Raw genomic sequence first — 19,506 nt, 5'->3', positions numbered from 1 at the left:
TAAATATGATGTAGATTAAAAGTCTGTAGTTTCACGATTGCCATTGGAAACAGTTAATGCAAGCGAGTTATGGAGAAACCCAACAAAAAATCTCTTTAGACAGAATAAACGAAATCAAAACAAGATGGCGACTGACTTTAACTGCATGTCGTATGACAAGACATTTCAATTTACTTCAAACGAAATTCAAATGATGGGGCTAAATTTATATTAAGTTTTCTTAAGGTGCGTAAAATAATGAATGCAAAAAAAATATTTCATAAAAAATCGCATTAAGTAAGATTGACGAAAAACATTTCGAGAAAATGTAGGTGGCCCTGAAAAGGGCCGTTTGTGTTGTGTCAAGGAAATAAGAGAATTTACTTGGCAGCTTTCTGGGTCTTCTTGGGAAGAAGTACAGCTTGGATGTTGGGGAGAACACCACCCTGGGCAATGGTCACTCCGGCCAAGAATTTGTTTAATTCTTCGTCATTACGGATGGCCAATTGCAAGTGACGGGGGATGATTCTGGATTTCTTGTTGTCTCTCGCAGCATTTCCAGCCAACTCAAGAACCTCAGCGGCCAAATATTCCATGACGGCAGCCAAATAGACGGGTGCACCGGCACCAATTCTCTCCGAATAGTTACCCTTGCGGAGGAGACGATGGATACGACCAACGGGGAATTGAAGTCCGGCACGGGATGAACGAGTCTTGCTCTTTCCCTTAGCTTTACCTCCTTTACCACGACCAGACATTTTCAATATTGATGTTTTCAAACACTAAAAATGATTATGTTTACAAAACGCACGCAACTTGCGTTAAATACGCGCAGGTCGGCTCCTGGTAACTGCTGGCTTTGTTTTGCCTGCATTAAGTTTTAACCGCTTTCGTATTAGATTGGTCAGAAAATAGCAAAACTACACAAGCTGTGAAGTTTTGCTGCTAGTTTCTAACCAATCAAATACGAGGGATTTGAGAGAGAAAATTTTGATTTATTTTACACAACGGCTTTTTTTTTGTCTGTTTTAAGTGCTTTCACAAATTGTGTAGTTTTGTAGTTGCTAGTTTCTGACCAATCAAATACGAGAGATTTGAGAGAGACAAATTGTGATTGTAGCTGGGAGCCGGCGTGTTTCGTATAAAAAGGCAAGAGAATGGAGTTGCGCCCCCCCCCCCCCCCCCCCCACTCGTGTTAGGAAAGCCGATAAGGCTAAACCTGCCCGTGATCGCAAGTAAAAGAAAAAGAAGAGGAAGGAAAGTTATTCCATCTACAAAGTAATGAAACAAGTTCATCCTGACACTGGAATTTCTAGCAAAGCCATGTCTATTATGAACAGTTTTGTTAACGATCTTTTTGAAAGAATCGCTAATGAAGCCAGCTGTCTGCAGACCGCTGTCCGTCTCCTTCTCCCTGGTGAGTTGGCTAAACATGCTGTCTCTGAGGGAACCAAAGCTGTCACCAAATACACCATCGCCAAGGAAAACGCGTTTTCCTTCGAAAAAGATCAAAATTCCCAAAACGGCCCTTTTCAGGGCTACTCATTTTTTCAAGAATGTTTCTCCACTTTCTATATTTTAATGCGATTCCCATGTCTTTCATGGCGTAAATATTGCTTATTTTTAATAGTATGTATATATGGAGAAGATTGGGGTTTGTATTACTGTACACATAGATTCGAAAACGTTGTCAAAAAATAAATATATAACAAATAAATGGGGTTTGTATTACTGTATACAGATTCGAAAAAGTTGTCAAAAAATAAATATATAACAAATAAATGTTATCAAAGGCAGGATAAATTACTTTTCTACCAAACTGGATATAATTTTCGTGTTTTTATTCAATTTAACATGTTTATTCAGCTCGAAAAGCATAGTGTTTACCGATGTATTGGAAAATTGAAAATGGCGGCCAACTCTCTCTTTAACACGTTAAGTTCGGGAAAGTGTTATAAATAATAAACTAGGCAAAATACTATTAAAAAAACACCGAATATATGTCAAGTTATGTCACGGTAACATATATTGAGCGAATTTCTAACAGTATTTTGTCTAGTTTATTATTTATTACACCTTTTTCCGAACTTACCGTGTTAAAGAGAGAGTCGGCCGCGATTTTGAATTTTTCAATACATCGGTAAACACTGTATGCTTTTCGAGCTGAATAAACATGTTAAATTGAATAAAAACACGAAAATTATATCCTGTTTGGTAGAACAGTAATTTATCTTGCCTTTGATAACATTTATTTGTTTTTTTACAACTTTTTCGAATCTATGTGTACAGTAATACAAACCCCAAATAAATGTTATCAAAGGCAAGAGAAGTTACTTTTCTACCAAACTGGATATATTTTTCGTGTTTTTTATTCAATGTTTATTCAGCTCGAAAACCATACAGCGTTTACCGATGTATTGGAAAATTCAAAATGGCGCCCGACTCTCTCTTTAACACGGTAAGTTCGGGAAAAGGTATTATAAATCATAAACTAGACAAAATACGGTAATCATGAAGAAAGAGAGAGCCTGTTTCCTGCGTTTCCCTATAGGTGGCGTTAATGTCTGTCCGCCCAGTTACGGAAGCACAAAATGTATATAATGGCACCGTTAAAATAAAAATAAATGTTTTTATTATATTTTAATTTTAAACATTTTTTTTTTTTTTTTTTTTTTTTTTGCAAACATATTTAAGTTTTATTTTTCCAAACATTTACGTTTTGTTGCTGGTTTATTTTCAAACATTTACGTTATTTTTGTTTTAATTTAAATTTTTTTTTTTTTTTTTTTTTTTGCAAGCATAAATTAAATGTTTTTGCTATATTTTTCTTTTAAACATATTTATGGGTACAACCGTTTTTCCGCGAGTATTTTTTACGTTCTAATAATAAAAAAAGTCAACGTTTTTTCTTTTATCTTTTTTTTTATGGACCCCCCTCTTTTTTCTTAATTTTTCTGGACTTATTTTACTTTTTCTGCGAGTATTTATATATATATTTGAAAAGGGATATTGTAAAACCTGAATATTACTTGAAACTACTATAAAAAAATTTTTAAAAAATAGCGCGGTTCAATAAGTGCATAAGCAAACTTTTCTAAAAGAAAAATATTTCAAAAATATTTAGTTTATGCCTGCAAAAAACAACAAAAAAAACCTAAAAACAAAAAAAACGTAAATGTTTGAAAATAAACTAGCAACAAAACGTAAATGTTTGGAAAAATAACACTTAAATATGTTTGCAAAAACAACAACAAAAAAAAACAAACGTAAATATGTTTGAAAAAACAAAACAAAAACAAACTTAAATATGTGTGCAAAAAACAAACGAACAAAAAAAACATGTTTAAAATTAAACATTTATTTTTATTTCAACGGTGCCATTATATACATTTTGTGCTTCCGTAACTGGGTGGACAGATATTAACGCCACCTATAGTCAAACGGAGGAAACAGGCTCTCTCTTTCTTCACGATTACCCAAAATACTGTTAGAAACTCGGTCAATATATATTACCGTGACATAAGTTGACATATATTCGGTGTTTTTTAAACAGTATTTTGTCTATTTCATTATTTATAATACCTTTTTCCCAAACTTACTGTGTTAAAGAGAGAGTCGGGCGCCATTTTGAATTTCCCAATACATCGGTAAACACTGCATGTTTTTCAGGCTGAATAAACATGTTACATTGAATAAAAGCACAAAAAATATATCCAGTTTGGTAGAAAAGTAACTTATCTTGCCTTTGATAAGATTTATTTGTTATGTTTGTTTTTTGTTTTTTTTGACAACTTTTTCGAATCTGTGTGTACAGTAATACAAACCCGTCCGTACACAGATTCGAAAAAGTTGTCAAAAAACAAATATATAGCAAATGTTATCAAAGGCAAGATAAGTTACTTTTCTACCAAACTGGATATATTTTTTGTGTTTTTATTCAATGTAACCTGTTTATTCAGCTGGAAAAAACATACATTGTTTACCGATGTATTGGAAAATTCAAAATGGCGCCCGACTTTCTCTTTAACACGGTAAGTTTGGGAAAAGGAAAAGTAATAAACTAGACAAAATACTATTAAAAAAAAAAAAACACCGAAATATGTCAACCTATGTCACGGTAACATATATTGAGCGAATTTCTAACAGTATTTTGTCTAGTTTATTATTTATAACACCTTTTCCCAAACTTACCGTGTTAAAGAGAGAGTCGGGCGCCAATTTTGAGTTTTCCAATACATCGGTAAACACTATGCTTTTCGAGCTGAATAAACATGTTACATTGAATAAAAACACGAAAAATACATCCAGTTTGGTAGAAAAGTAACTTATCTTGCCTTTGATAACATTTGTTATATATTTGTTTTTTGACAACTTTTTCGAATCTATGTGTATAGTAATACAAACCCGGCAACTCTCTCTCTGATGTAACCGAAAGGTAGGGGTTAAAAATAAGGAAGTTTCTCATCTTTATCTACCCTTCTCTCATTTACGTTTGCATCCATCTCCTAAGTATGTATGTAATTGTGGTCACAAATTTCGTGTTTAATTTAATACAACGCTATAATTAAAAAACGGTTATCCTGACGCTCCGCACCGCACTTCTTTATTTACATTGGAAGTGACGTCACACAAATCTTATAATACGGATAGCTACAACTGTAAAAATAATTTGTTTTATTTTTTTTTTCATTTTGAGCTCCTTTTTTCTCCCGTTTGTTTTTGTTTTCTACAATTAATAAACCAGTTTACAAGTAAATTCAATCTTGGAAACTACTCGTTTGCCGTAATTTTAAACGTTATTTTCATTTTCAGCGACCCCGAAAACCCGATAACCTTTACGGAGATGGTCCCAACGTCCGCCTCGTTCTGAGCTCGGGGGAGAGGCCGTGTGACGTAGCCGGTGTCGATGCAGAAAATTACCCCTTCAATAAAGTGCCCAGTTGTTAACTTGAGGAGAAAAAAACCCGTTCCAATAATTAGAATTTTTATTTTTTTTATTTTAAACAGTTCAAATAATTAGAATTTTACAAAATAAACAGTTCAAATTTTTGATAATTCAATAGTTCAAATAATTGTAATTTTACAAAATAAACAGTTTAAATAATTAGAATTTAAAAACAAAAAAACAGTTCACATGATTAGAATAGTTCCACGTGGTTAGTTAGGTGCTCGGAAAACTCGTCCCGGGAAAACTCGTCTCCGGAAAACTCGTCCCCTTTCGCTAGGTAGGAAAACTCGTCCCTTATTGAATAAATATCGATTGAAAACACATTTTATGATCGTTCTTGAAGGAGATATTGCTTTTTAAAATAGACTATAGCCCCCCCCCCCTAATATTTAAAAAAAAAATTTTTTTATTTGTTTAATGTTTTTTTTTTAAATAAAATCGATTGTCCGTTTTCTACCTAACTGGTTAAGTTCTTAGTGGTTTCACTTATTTTAAAGCGTTTATTATGTTCATACAAAGTTAATTACAATTTTTTTGGTTCTTATTTTAACGATGTTTTTTGGAGTCATAAAAACAATAATAAAAAAACAAAACAAAAAAATTAAAAACTCCTCGGCATTTCCTTTAAATATTTTTACTTTTAAGGTTTTCAAGTATGCTGAAAACGAATATCGCATTTATTTTTTGCGCAAACAATTAGTTATCCCTTTATGAAGACATTCAGTATCCAACGTAATCACTATCAATTTACTGTCTGGAGCTACCAAATCAGACTGCCCTGTGTCTTCCTGAGACGAAATGCACCTACATTGATGTTTTTTTGTTTTCTGATCTTTTTTGTAAAACTTAATTATGTTCTGCAAAAACAAAAGCAACAGCCTATCTCCCTCCCCTTTTTATTTTATTTTTTCCTACCCTACTCCTGGTCCTGGATATGACCTTAAACTACATCCGATGGTGAGGTCCGGCTTACGGGCTTGGGGAGTGTGGAGCCACCTCTTAATTGCCATTGCTCTCAGGTCCACCCTGACCAAAAAAAGAAAAAGAAAACAAATATATTCTATTAAATTATTTATTTTTTTATTTATTTATTTTTTTTTTTTTTGCCCTGTCGGTACGGCATGAGAACAAACCGACTGCCCCCCCTGCAGAGGGTAAAAATCCCTCAATGGGGCAACCAGTTAGCCGTGGGTTGCTACCCGTAATGTCTTAGGACGTGATCCTGGTGATTGAGCGAACCCAAACCAGGATACATAGAAGTTTAGGCACCGCAACACATTATTTTGGCCCTTACTTCGATTAGACGGGCGGTCAGAGAGGCCCGATCCGACTAATCGGCCAGTCACGCCAAGCCCCACCATATATTGCCCATTCCAAAAACTCACTACTAACACAACACATCCCCCCTCTCCCACAAATAACCCTACTCCCTAATATATGATGGAAAGCGGTGGCTGAGGGTCAATCGATTAGGTGTGAATATCGATGACGAGGCTGTAAACCCCTCAGGATTGCTACAGATCCCATAGCAATATCAAGAGAGAACAGATAATCATTATGATGCCACCAAAGTCGGTTATATCAATTGTATCCCTGTGGAGGCTGGGCGAATGGGTTTCCCCCCCAGGCTCTTCCCAAATAGGACTCCGAGGTGGGTGGGGAACAAAGATGATGAAAGAAGAAAGAAAACAAAATATATGGCTTATTCCTCCCAAAAACCACCCAACCACCCAAAGAGAACCCACTGATGTCTCTGACATCAGTAGCTCTGAGGAAGAGACGATAAAACCAAGGAACTCAACATTCATAGTAATAGAATCAATGGAGGAAACTCCTGTGAGCAAACTATCACCTTTTAAAATTGAAAGAAATCTTAAAACTTTAAAACCAAAGTCTATAAAAACAATTTAAGGGTAGCCTACTAATAGAAACCCATAACGAAGAACAAACTAAAGAAATATTGAAACTAAAATTATTTGAAAACATTAAAGTCAAATGATACAGACATCCAACCCTAAATACCTGCAAAGAAGTAGTGAAAAGCCACGAACTTGCACTTTGTCCCTTGGAGGAAATCAAGACAAACTTACAGAAACAGAATGTGTTAGATGTTCGTAGAGTCCAAATCAAAAAAACAGTGAGAAAATCGATACCAATACATATATACTAACTTTTGATTCCCTCACCATACCCAAAGAAGTGAAAATTGGATATATGAAAATAAATGTAGAAATTTATATTCCAAACCCCCTCCAATGCTTCAAGTGCCAGAAGTTTGGACACCATCAAGATCGGTACACACGATTACCAGTGTGTGGAAGATGTGGAGAAAGCGGCCCACACATTGATTGCAGAAAAGATTTCAAGTGTGCCAACTGCCTTGGAAATCATGGCGCTGGCTCTAGATATTGTGAAATATGGAAAAGAGAAAAAGAAGTGACCAAACTAAAACATAAAAAGAATATATCCTACCCAGAGGCCAGGAAAATCATTGAAACTAAAACATATGCAGATGCAACTAAAAAAACTACTCCAATCAACAATCAAAATGGTCATATACATGTAACGGATACAACTGACAAGAAAATTGATGTCTTAAGCAAACTAATAAAGGAAATGAAAGAACTATTAGAAGAAATGAGGAAAATGAATAGTGCAATGTCTGCAACCAATCCGAGGATAATATTAAGTAAAGACACTACTGAACCACAAAAAGAAACAAAACCACAAACCATTTCTACAAAAACAACCGAACAACCATCAAACACATCACAAGCCAGAAAAAGAATCAAAAATTCCCCCAGACAAAAAAAAACAAAAAAAACAAACAAAAACAGGAAAAGAAAGATCCCGATCTATATCTCGAACAGGGACTCCGACAGAAAATAGATTTGAGGGATTGGAGACGATGGAAGTTGAACACAATTCCAAATGATGAACAAAATATTACAATGGAATATCAGAGGGATAAAAGCAAACCAAAATGAACTCACATTATTAATAACAAATATGAGCCCAGCACTTGTCTGTCTGCAGGAGATCTTTCTGAAAGAAAATAATACCATCAACATAAAACACTACACATCTTACAACTACATAAATAAAGATATGGACAGAGCTTCTGGAGGCACATCAATACTCGTGAAGAATAAAGTCCCTCAAAGACAAATAAATATAAACACAAACTTGCAAGCAATTGCAGTTTCAATGACTCTACATAGAACTATAACACTTTGCTCAATCTACATCCCTCCAAAAGATACAATCAACGAAACTGAGATAACTCAATAAAACAACTCCCTAAACCCTTTTTTCTACTAGGAGATCTCAACAGTCACAATGTAATATGGGGAAGTAAAGAAACAAATAAAAAAGGAAAAGAAATAGAAAACATAATAAATAAAAATAATCTATGCCTCCTTAATAATCAAAACTACACTTATATGTACCCAGCAATAGGTACTTTCACCGCCATTGACCTTACCTTATGTGATCCTTCCATATATATGGACTATGATTGGAAAGTACACAATGACACCTGTGGGAGTGATCATTTTCCCAATCATCCTGGAAAGTCTAAGTACTAGTACTGAACAAAAAACACCCAAATGGAACCTACATAAAGCAGATTGGGAAGACTTCCAGGAACAGTGCAAAAACCAATTAATTATCGAAAAGAAAGATGAAGATGACCATTTGAACTACTTCATTAAAACACTCACAAACATAGCAAATAATACCATACCGAAAACAACAAAAACCAACAATCACAACAAACCTTGGTTCACAAAAGAATGCAGAAAAGCCATCAGAGCTCGACGAGCTGCCTTAAGAAAATTCGAAAAGTACCCAACAAGCAAAAATCTGGATTTCTTCAAAAAGAACAGAGCAAAAGCCAGACGAATCATAAAGAAATCCAAAAGAACAACATGGAGAAATTATATATCCAAAATTAATGTGAATACCAAGGCAAAAACAGTTTGGAACATGATGAGGAAAATAGAAGGAAAGTGTAGTAGTACACCAATATCCCACATCTCTAAAGGCAACAAAATATACACCGATCAAAAAGACATTTCCAATAACCTGGCAGATAATTTATCAAAAATTTCATCATGTGACAGACAAACAGAGAAATTCAAAAAGATTAGAGAAAAGGAAGAGAAGAAGAAAATTCTATTTAAATCACAAAATACCGAAAAATACAACCAACCTCTTACCTTGCCTGAATTAAAAGAATCGCTAACCAAATCCCATGACACAGCTACAGGGCCCGATGAAATTCCATATGAAATCCTCAAAAAACTTCCAGAAACCTCAATGAAATACCTACTTGAAATTTTCAATATTATATGGTCCAGTGGAAACGTACCTGAGACCTGGAAAGAGGCCACAATAATACCAATCCCAAAATCTGAAAACTCAAACATCCAATCCCAATCAAGTAACGTCTCAGATCCATTGAATTTCAGGCCAATAGCTCTAACAAGCTGCATTTGTAAGACCATGGAAAGGATTATAAACAAAAGACTAATCTGGTTCCTGGAAACAGAGAATCTTATTACAGAATTTCAAACAGGATTCAGGAAAAACTGAAGTTCAATAGACCACATAGTCAGACTTGAAACCTTCATCAGAGAAGCCTTTGTAAGGAAGGAACATTTAACGGCAGTGTTTTTTGACATGGAAAAAGCCTACGATACTGTGTGGAAGTACGGTGTTAAAAGGGATCTGAAGGCACTTGGACTAAAAGGCAGAATGCCAATTTTTATTGAAAATTTTTTAAAAAATAGACGGTTCAGAATAAAGGTTGGCACAGCTCTCTCGGACTTGAAGGAACAAGAGAATGGAGTACCTCAAGGGAGTATACTGTCAGTGATCCTGTTCAGTATCCGAATACACAACATTGTAAAAAACCTTAACCCTGGGGTAGATTGCTCCCTATATGTGGATGAATTCCTAATATGCTGTAGATCTAGATATATATCTATAATAGAAAGGAAGCTTCAATTGTGCTTAAACAAAGTAATGAGATAAACAGAAGAGAATGGATTTAGATTCTCCAAAAGAAAAACGAAATGCATGCATTTCTGCAAACTAAAGGACATGCATAATGATCCTGTCCTAACCATGTGTTACATGATAAGGGCTGTCCCCTTTTCATGCAAGTATAAAAATAGAGAGATTACTTAAAATGAAAATAAAATGAGAGAAAGCAGAAATCGAACCTTGGATATAAGTTTTAAAGAACAATAGGTTTAAATGGAATGTCCAGTAAATTGTTAATTCTGATGAAATAAATAATAAATGAACTATTCAATTGTTAGAAAGAATGTGGATAATAAAATATGGGTTAAATAAATTAGATATGTAGGTTGAATTCCTTTGTAAAAACATCAAAGAAAAAATAGGTTATTGGGAAATCATAATGTCGGAAACGTACAAAATCGCGCATGTTGAAACACGTGAATTTTGCTCGCGTGGCCGGACATGCATGGATTTATCAATATAGGAAGTGAGAGTCAGTTAGTTAGTTAGATAGTTAGTCAGTGAGAAACTCAGAGAGGGTCTGGGAATTCGAACGTCTAGGAAGCGAGACGGTCACTTTGAAACTAAATTGTGAAGCTTTGAATTCTTGATAAGAAAACCACGGCCGGTCGTGAAGAAATAAACCCATCATGTGTTTTGATAAAGCTCGTCTTTGTGTTTGTGATTCTTACAAAAAGGTAAAGTGAATTGTTATTATATGTCTGTGTTATAAAATGTCGTGACATACACATCTCATATCCATAATGTGAATCTACATCTCATGTCTGCACAATGTCTGAACAGTGAACACTATCTCATCATTCTAAGAGTTTCCATAGCAACACTTCTAAGTAAAGAACATTTTAATAAATATGAATCGTCATAACATGAACAATATCTCTTTACAACATCTCTCTCTCTAAGATACAACATCACTTATAATAAGACTCTCTCTCAATGAAACCCCTATTTTATATAACACATGGAAAGAACGCCCATACCCGTTACTGACCAGTACAAATTCTTAGGGATTTTATTTGACAAAAAGTTAACATTCATCCCACACATAAACTATCTGAAAAAAAAAATGTAACAAAGCTGTAAATCTTTTGAGAGTGGTAGCACATACCGATTGGGGTGCAGACAGGGAAACCCTCCCTAAACTTTACAGAGAACTAGTCCGCTCAAAGCTAGACTACGGTTGTTTCATATATGGATCAACCCGAACATCATATATAAAAAGCCTAGACCCTATTCACCATACTGGCCTAAGATTGGCCCTAGGAGCATACAGAACCTCCCCCGTGAACAGTCTGTACACGGAAACACATGAACCCCCACTAGATCTAAGGCGAGAAAAGTTAGCCCTTCAATATTTACTCAAACTGAAGTCTTGCCCAAACAACCCTGCATACCAATGTACCTTCTATCCTAAATATGAAGAGCTCTTCAACATGAGAGGAAAAACTATCAAAACTTTCTGGCTCCGAATGAAGGAAAGCATTGAAGAATCGAAAATTCCAATCTCCAGCATTCACAACTTCATACTGCCTAAAACACCCCCATGGACCATGAAACAAGTAGAAATAAAACTGAACCTAAAAAAAAAGTCCAAATCTACCACAAACCCTATTGAATACCACAACGAACTTCAACATTTAAAATTACGATATTCAGACTACACCTTTATCTACAGACGGGTCTAAAAAAACAACAATCACACTGGATGTGCAGCAACGTACCATAAAACCACAATGAAGAGAAATCTTCAAAATGAAGCATCTATATTCACTGCAGAGACTATAGCTATCGATCTAGCACTCAACATAATTTCAGAGGAAACCACCAAAAACTTCATCATTCTCACAGATTCTCTATCAGTCCTATTATCTATACAAAATCAAAAACAAGAAAATCCACTAACAACAAAATCAATAGAAAAAATCAATATCCTTTCAACTACTAAAAACATTATTCTTGTCTGGATCCCCAGCCATGTGGGGATCAAAGGCAATGACAGGGCAGATACAGCTGCAAAAAAATCTTCTCACCTTCCAACTGACAATTTTAAGATTCCACATACTGATCTTAGACTCCAGATAAAAGCATACATACAGGAAAAATGGCAACTGCGGTGGAGTCAGCAAGAGGGCAGCAAATTATACTCAATCAAACCTGAACTTAAGGAACGATGTCCGGACATCAAGAGATCACGCCGAGAAGATGTGATACTGACTCGGCTGCGCATAGGACACACCAACTTTACTCATTCTTATATACTAAATGGAGAATCGGCGCCAGAGTGCATCCCATGCCAGGAGACACTCACAGTAAAACATATCCTAGTTGAGTGTGATGACCTGACCCCAACTAGAAAACGATATTATACAGAAAGCAATATGGAGGACCTTTTTGAAAAGGTCAACTCAACAAATATTCTAGCATACCTAAGGAAAGTAAATTTATATAAGAAAATTTAAGGAAATTTGATGTCACCCAAATATACACATCCATGTATAAATACAACATTTAATTTCTTAGTTCGATTTTATAAAAAAAGGGAGGAAAGGCTGAAAAAGTCCCCCCCCCCCAATAAAAAAATAGTTTGAAAAAAAAAAAAAAGGACTCCGGCATTAAATGACCACATTGATTGGTTTTACGGCATATCAACCTATCAATCAATCAACAATCAATTTACTGGCGGCCATCTTCAACTTTGCCACACTGGACCCCCCCCCCCCTTCACCTCACCACCGGCATTGACGCCAAAAAAAAAAAAAAATGAAAACAGAAAAATTTTATTGGAGAGGGGTGGGGGTCGAAGAAATCTTGAGCAGAAGGAAAGGACGTAACACAAGACCACAAATTAAAAATGTTTAGAGTAATATTTATTAAAATAAATTAAAATTAAACTTTAAAAAGAAAAAATTATTATACTGTAGAAAGATGAACATTTTTTTTTAACGAAAAATAAAACGTTTTATCTCAAACGAACATGAAAATATATCAATTTTTTATTTTTATTTATTTATTTTTTTTACAAGAAATTTTTTAGAGCAATATCTATTAAAATAAATTACACTTTAGAAAGAAAATACGTTTTACTGAAGGAAAATGAACATTGGTAAAAATGAAGATTCATTTTACCCTCGGAAATTCCGTTTTTTTTTGGGGGGGGTACTCCACGGGGAATATAAACCCTGCGTAAACGGGTTTGAATTTAATAGCTACTCCCTGAGGGTTTCTTTCACTTTCTTCGTATATATCTCGCACCCTTCCCCTTTTTTTTTAATCGAGCGTGTATTTGACATATAATCGGTGTGTTTTTAATAGTATTTTTCTAGTGTTTTATTTTTAACTCTTTTTCCCAAACTTACCGTGTCAAAAAGAGTCGGTGCCATTTTTTACTTTCTAATACATCGGTAAACACTATGTTTTTCGAGCTGAATAAACATGTTACATTAAATAAAAACACTAAAAACATCCAGTTAGGTAGAAAAGTAACGTATCTTGCCTTGGATAACATTTGTTTTTTTGACAACTTTTTCGAATCTGTGTACAGTAATACAAACCCTTATTTAAAATTTAAGACATTAAATTATAACCCGCTTATGCAGGGCCCACCTTTCCCGTGAAATGCCAAAAAACGGTTTATGTCGAAAATGAAAGTTTTTTTTTGTTTTTGTTTTTGTTTTTTTCGGTCAATGTTGATAATACACCAAGGCACAACTTAACCTTAAAATGACCATTTTTGTAGGTTTTCGGGTATGTTCTAAACGAATATCACATTCAAAATTTGGGAAAGGTGAAGATTCAATTATAGAACTTGTATAGTTTTTTAACAGGTGCTTCTGCAGTTGATGTATTATCGACATTGACCTTTTTTTTTTTTTCTTTGTATCATAAAAATAATTGTTTAATCATGCAAATGTGTAATTTCTTTTGGAAAGGTGAACCGGGTGAGAAAAAACAAGAAAAGAGGAAATAAAAAAAAAATAGTTAATGTTTTGACTTACCTCCATAAAGTTGAACATTTGTGTAGAAGAAAAGAGTTGTTTGTTTCACTTCGAATGAACAGGTATTGTTGCAGGTACGCTGCCCGAATGCCAGGCCTCTTGACCCATTCTTTAATATCTCGCCAGAGACGTTCAATATTTTGTGTATGTATTGTAGGGTCTTCATGGTCCACAAATGTTTTGGAATGGTTCTATGTGTGTAAAGTTGGTTGAGATTATGGTAAGCTTTCCAACAATCACTGTAAATAATGGAACCTGGCAAAACAAATTTTGTAACTAACGGGATTAAAGTTTCTTCATTTCTCCGTTCGTCTGGTCCTGTCAGAGCGAGCACGAAACTACGTTTCGAAACTCTCTCTATCCCTCCAAAAAGCCAAATTTGGCTCAGTTTTCTTATATTTTCTGCGAACAGTCAACATTTCGTCAATTTCCACCTCGATGCCTTCGCCGCCTATCGCGTTTTGGCGTTACAGTTGCACCCAATATTTGCACACCTCACTACGGTGCCCGGAAAACTCGTCTCGGGAAAACTCAACCCCGGAAAACTCGTCCCCTTTCGCTAGGTAGGAAAACTGGTCCCTTATTGAATAAATATCGATTTTATGATCGCATGCACGCTGTAGCATAAACGACGGCTTCACCAAGCAAACTACGTTGCGGGGAGGGGATTTTTTTTTTTTCCAGGACATAGAATTTTCTAATTTTCAAAAATACATTATAACACTTTTTGGGTGGAAAATTTAAAATTAGCTGAAAAAGAAATAAAACAAGAAAAGGAAAGCACTCCAAGTTGGAGTAGGGGGGGTGGGGGTAATTTATCTGTGTTTTTTTTATTTTTACCTGGAACATAGAATTTTCAAATTTTCAAAAAGTAACGCACCGACATTTACCAATTTGAACACCATTTAACATTTTCCGAAGATTTTACAATGTATATTGGGGGGGGGGGGGGGGGCGCCCCAACATCACATCCGCTCGCGCCCCCAATATACATTGTAAAATCTTTGGAAAATGTTAAATAGTGTTCAAATTGGTAAATGTCGGTGCGTTACTGATGGAAAAACGAAAGGGGTCGAGTTTTCCAGGGTCGAGTTTTCCCGGGACGAGTTTTCCTAAATTCCCTCACTACAGAACGACCGCCAGTCAACCGCGGAACAGCTAGAAATTTGTAAATTCTCCATCACTGTTTTGTGATCCCACAGGTGGCTAAGAAAATGGTTAATAAATAGTATTATCTTCCAGCATTCCATCCTGGTTTGCTCCAAGAATGTTCCTTTCACATCACTAACACTGAAGGATGTAAGAAATTCTTACTCGTTTTTGCCTTTGGCAGAATGAAAGAGACACAGAAAAGCAACAAAGGCTCACCTTAAATCCAAGAATATTTTTATTTACAAGAAGGTAAAAATGAGTCTGTATTGCAAAAGAGTGCCCTCTTTAGCTTCAGCACATGGCGGGTAGTTCATGCCTTGAAAGGCGGAGGTAGTATTTCTTCTTGTGGAAGATGCTGGTAGAATCGGCCGCTCGTAGAAATGGTTGAGGGTTCTCGAAATCCTTCCAGATTGGTCAATACGAACAACGCACATTGCAATCGATGTTCATAAAATGATATGCCCCCCTACGGGCAATGATAATGAAGTAATTAATTCATAGAACATTTAGCCTCAGGCTTGTATCCGCATTCAAGTGAGCGGAGATAATAAATGGGATAGAACCCTGCCTTAGTTCATTAGGCACGGAGCGAGATAACGCACTTCGCTTTGCTCGACGCCGAATTGAAATCTGTTTTAAGAAACACAATATTCCTGCCAAATTCTGAATCCTCCGCAGCAACTGAACAATGCAATATCATTGGTCGAAATAACCGCGTGATTGGAAAATCCAGCGGTTATCGCCCTTGCATTCTGAAATTTCTAACACACTGCCAAAGGAAGGAAAAGAAAGAAATGGATACTCATTTCTTTCTTTTTTATCGAGAAATTAAGGATTGTCGCCTATTTGGACAAGTTATTACAATGAAATTCTGTCCCAAAGGACTTAATATTAACACAATAATAGCAATTAAATTCAATGTGTGTCTGTTGTCAATCTGAACTTATAATGATCTCTCTATGGCAAACAGAGAATTTATTAGTAATAAAAGGTATGACTCTACTGATGAGTCTATAAAAGAAATATACAATTATTAACTTGGTGTTTGGTCCGCACAATCTGGACACACCCAATCTTCAATGGTAACTTGTTGGTCGACCCCGACAAAACCAAAATGGTACCACTCATTGCACGAGTCACAACACACCATAGGTGTTGTTCCGTCGTTGGCGACTGAACATGTAGGGCAAAAGAAGGGGCCTCCTTCTTCCGCAAATTCTGCTAATGCAGGTTCAGGATTATGTTTTATCTCTAAAGGATAAATATTTTTTAAGGAATGAATTTGGACACACCCGTCTTTCAGCACTGAGGCTGAACGAACCCTGTTGTCCTTTCCGACCAATAATTTTACTACCTTACCCAACCCCCAGAAGGGGCGGGACTTATTAGGAGCTTTGATAAGAACAATTTCACCCTCTGATATTTTAGAGGTTTCATTTTCTGTAATGTGGGTGTCTACTTCTCTAATTGAGAGCAAGTAGTCATTATGCCAGATACGTTTAAATTTACTGACAAATTCATCCCTCATTTCAAGGGAATGTAAGAGCGAATTTCTATTTGGAGGTTCTGGACAAGGGTCCTCTGAACCGCTAAGATTGATAAGCAGGCGGGGATGATATCCTGTCTGCAAAAAATGGTTGGGAGTCAACCCATCAAGGCCTCTGTCAGAAGCTGAAATTAATGTTAGTGGCCTATCATTTATGGCCTTTTGAACATCTGAAAGGGCGGTTAGGAACTCGAAATAACCGACCCTCCTCCTACCCAACAACTTGGAAAGACACTGTTTCACAGTTTTAATTAATCTCTCCCATACTCCACCATGCCATGCAGAGTACAGGGGAATTGTATAATGAACAATAGTAGTGGATTTGAAATGTTCTCTAAATTCATCAGACACAAATATGTCTGATAATATAATACCCGACGCTATGAAAGATTTAGCATTGTCGGAATACATATGAGTTGGTACACCAAATAATTTGGTGAACCTAACGAACGCTAACAAGAAAGATCTTGCGCTCATGTCCGGTACCAATTCCAAGTGTATGGCACGTAAACTTATGCAAGTAAACAGTAGGATGTACATTTTGACATCCTCATTATTGTTTTTGACAAAAAAAATGTCCAGTAAAATCCACCCCTACACATTTGAAGGGCCGGACAAAATTTACTCTATCAGAAGGCAGTTGAGACCCAGAGGGTGCTTCGTACGGTAGAGAATTAATTCTCTTACATATAACACAGTCACGGAGAACCGACTTCACTGCCTGTCTCCCTTGGGGGATCCAAAAACCCGATAGCCTCACCTTGCTAAGGGTTACATTTGCTCCCATATGACAACAATTCTGGTGAGCTTCAATAATGACCAATTTGGTCAGGTGGGTATTTTTTCCTAACAATATAGGAAATTTCACTTCATATGGAAAAACCACGGAGTTCTGAATACGTCCTTGAGTCCATATCAGTCCCTCTCTATCTAGGAATAACCCAAGGGCCGTAACTCTTGGGGGAGCAGCCCTATTAGAGGGTTGTTGCAAATAAGCAAGTTCTGTGGGAAAGGCTTCCCTTTGTAAATGAGAGAAGAGCAACAATTTAGCTCTCTTGACGGTGTCAGTCTTTCGGTGACGTAATTTATCACCGAATCTCACAACTTTTTCTAAGACATTAATAGCCTTAGTTAATGAGGAAAAACCAGATATTTTAATTGGCAAGTGATTCTCGTTAGAAGCAGTTTCATCCGAGAACATACATGTTACCATCTTCCTGTTAACATTGTTAAGACAAAGCAAGGGGGACGTGGGCCAGCTGATTTCAACTTGATTAAGCCAATCTGGTCCGCAGGTCCAAAATTTGAAAAATTGTTTGAACTTAGAGGCAGTAATACCTCTGGTTAAAAGATCAGCCGGATTATCCGACGAAGGAACATATCTAAATTTAGGGTTTATCCCATATTTAAGTTTAATGTTTTCAATGAACTTATTAATGTCTGACACGCGATTTTCTACAAATATATTTTTTCTCGCAGCCTTCCCATTCAAAATCCATGACAGGGCTACTTGTGCGTCAGACACGACAAAAAGGGATTTGATATTGATGGGCGCTAGAGCACCCAAAACTTGTGGAATAACTTTAAACGCTAGAAATATAACTAATAATTCCAAAACAGGTAGTGATTTTCCCTTGATGGGTGCCACCTTTGCCTTGGCGAATATCAAGGAACACTGAGCACTATTTCGCATACATGGAAAACCCATAAGCGTGCTTAGAAGCATCGCTAAAGCAAATAATTTCAACAGGGGATTCCGCTAGGAGAGTACATCTAGGAAATTCAAAGTCCCCTATACAATTCAGCTCGTTGGCATGTGCTTGCCACATGGCCTTAACTTCTTCAGGGATTTGTTGATCCCAAGACAGCTCTTTTTTCCACAGTTGACTAATAATAATCTTTCCCTGCACGGTGACAGGAAGAAGTAAAGATAATGGATCATATAGACTTGAGACTTGAGATAATATCTTGCGTTTGGTATTGGCATTGCCATCTATTACAGATAGAGTGAGTTTAAGGGTATCCCTTTCAACAGAATATTGATACCCCAGCACCTTTTCAAAGGTGGGGGAAGGAGACGAGATAGTACCGTCTTCTATCATTTTATTTTGTATGCTCGTGCAATTGGAGTTGCAGGATTGGAGTTCAAACCCCGCTTCTCCAAGTCTGTCGCGGACTTTATTATACACATGGGTTAGAGTATCTCGGTCACTGTTAGTAGTAACTAAGTTGTCGACATAGAAATTATTGGAAATCGAATGTGAAGCTAAATCGGCTTCATATTTTTTGGCATGATGCTTAAGTATAAAGCTTAATATAAAAAGGCTAGCATTGAACCCAAATATAATAGTATTAAATCGGTAGGCGCACAATTTGCCATCTACCTTGAGGAAAAACCAAAATCTATTTTTATCTTCAATAGATTTTAACCTGATCTGTAAAAAAGCTTTGTGCAAATCGCCCAAAAGCACATATTTTTCTTTTCGGAAAGCTAGTAGAATATCTAGCAACAATGCAGTCATGTTAACACCTGAATAAGCAGCATCGTTAATCGAAATGCTACCTTTACGTTTCAACGAACAATTGAAAACAGGGCGGATTTTTGTAGTTATTCCCAGACCTTCTTTAATTACTGGCCGATGGGGAATCCATTTATAATTCTCATAAGTTCCATGGGGAACGGAGAAAGGTTCGATAATTCCGCAGTCTTCGTATTCTTTGAAGACCTGTATATAATCGTTATACAGTCCTTTTCCTTCCAAGGACTGGGCCACCCTATGCATTATTCACAGTGAAGGCACATAATTGGACTCCACCTTGAGAAGCTTGTCATGCTC

The 19,506-nt window shown here is 36.1% G+C and overlaps 1 protein-coding gene across 1 annotated transcript; it reads right to left on the bottom strand.

Annotated features, from left to right (window-relative positions):
- Positions 1–209: 209 nt before the first annotated feature.
- LOC145240132 (histone H2A-like) lies at positions 210–858 on the bottom strand. Its single transcript, XM_080103742.1, has one exon. It carries the CDS (start codon positions 735–737, stop codon positions 360–362), a length of 378 nt encoding a protein of 125 aa, XP_079959868.1. The 5' UTR covers positions 738–858; the 3' UTR covers positions 210–359.
- Between the last annotated feature and the right edge of the window lie 18,648 nt (positions 859–19,506).

This window comes from Euprymna scolopes, chromosome 19 (genome assembly GCF_053919585.1).
Source record: "Euprymna scolopes isolate OS-2025 chromosome 19, ASM5391958v1, whole genome shotgun sequence".
NCBI lineage: Eukaryota > Metazoa > Mollusca > Cephalopoda > Sepiida > Sepiolidae > Euprymna > Euprymna scolopes.
This window is presented reverse-complemented; position numbering and strand designations above follow the sequence as displayed.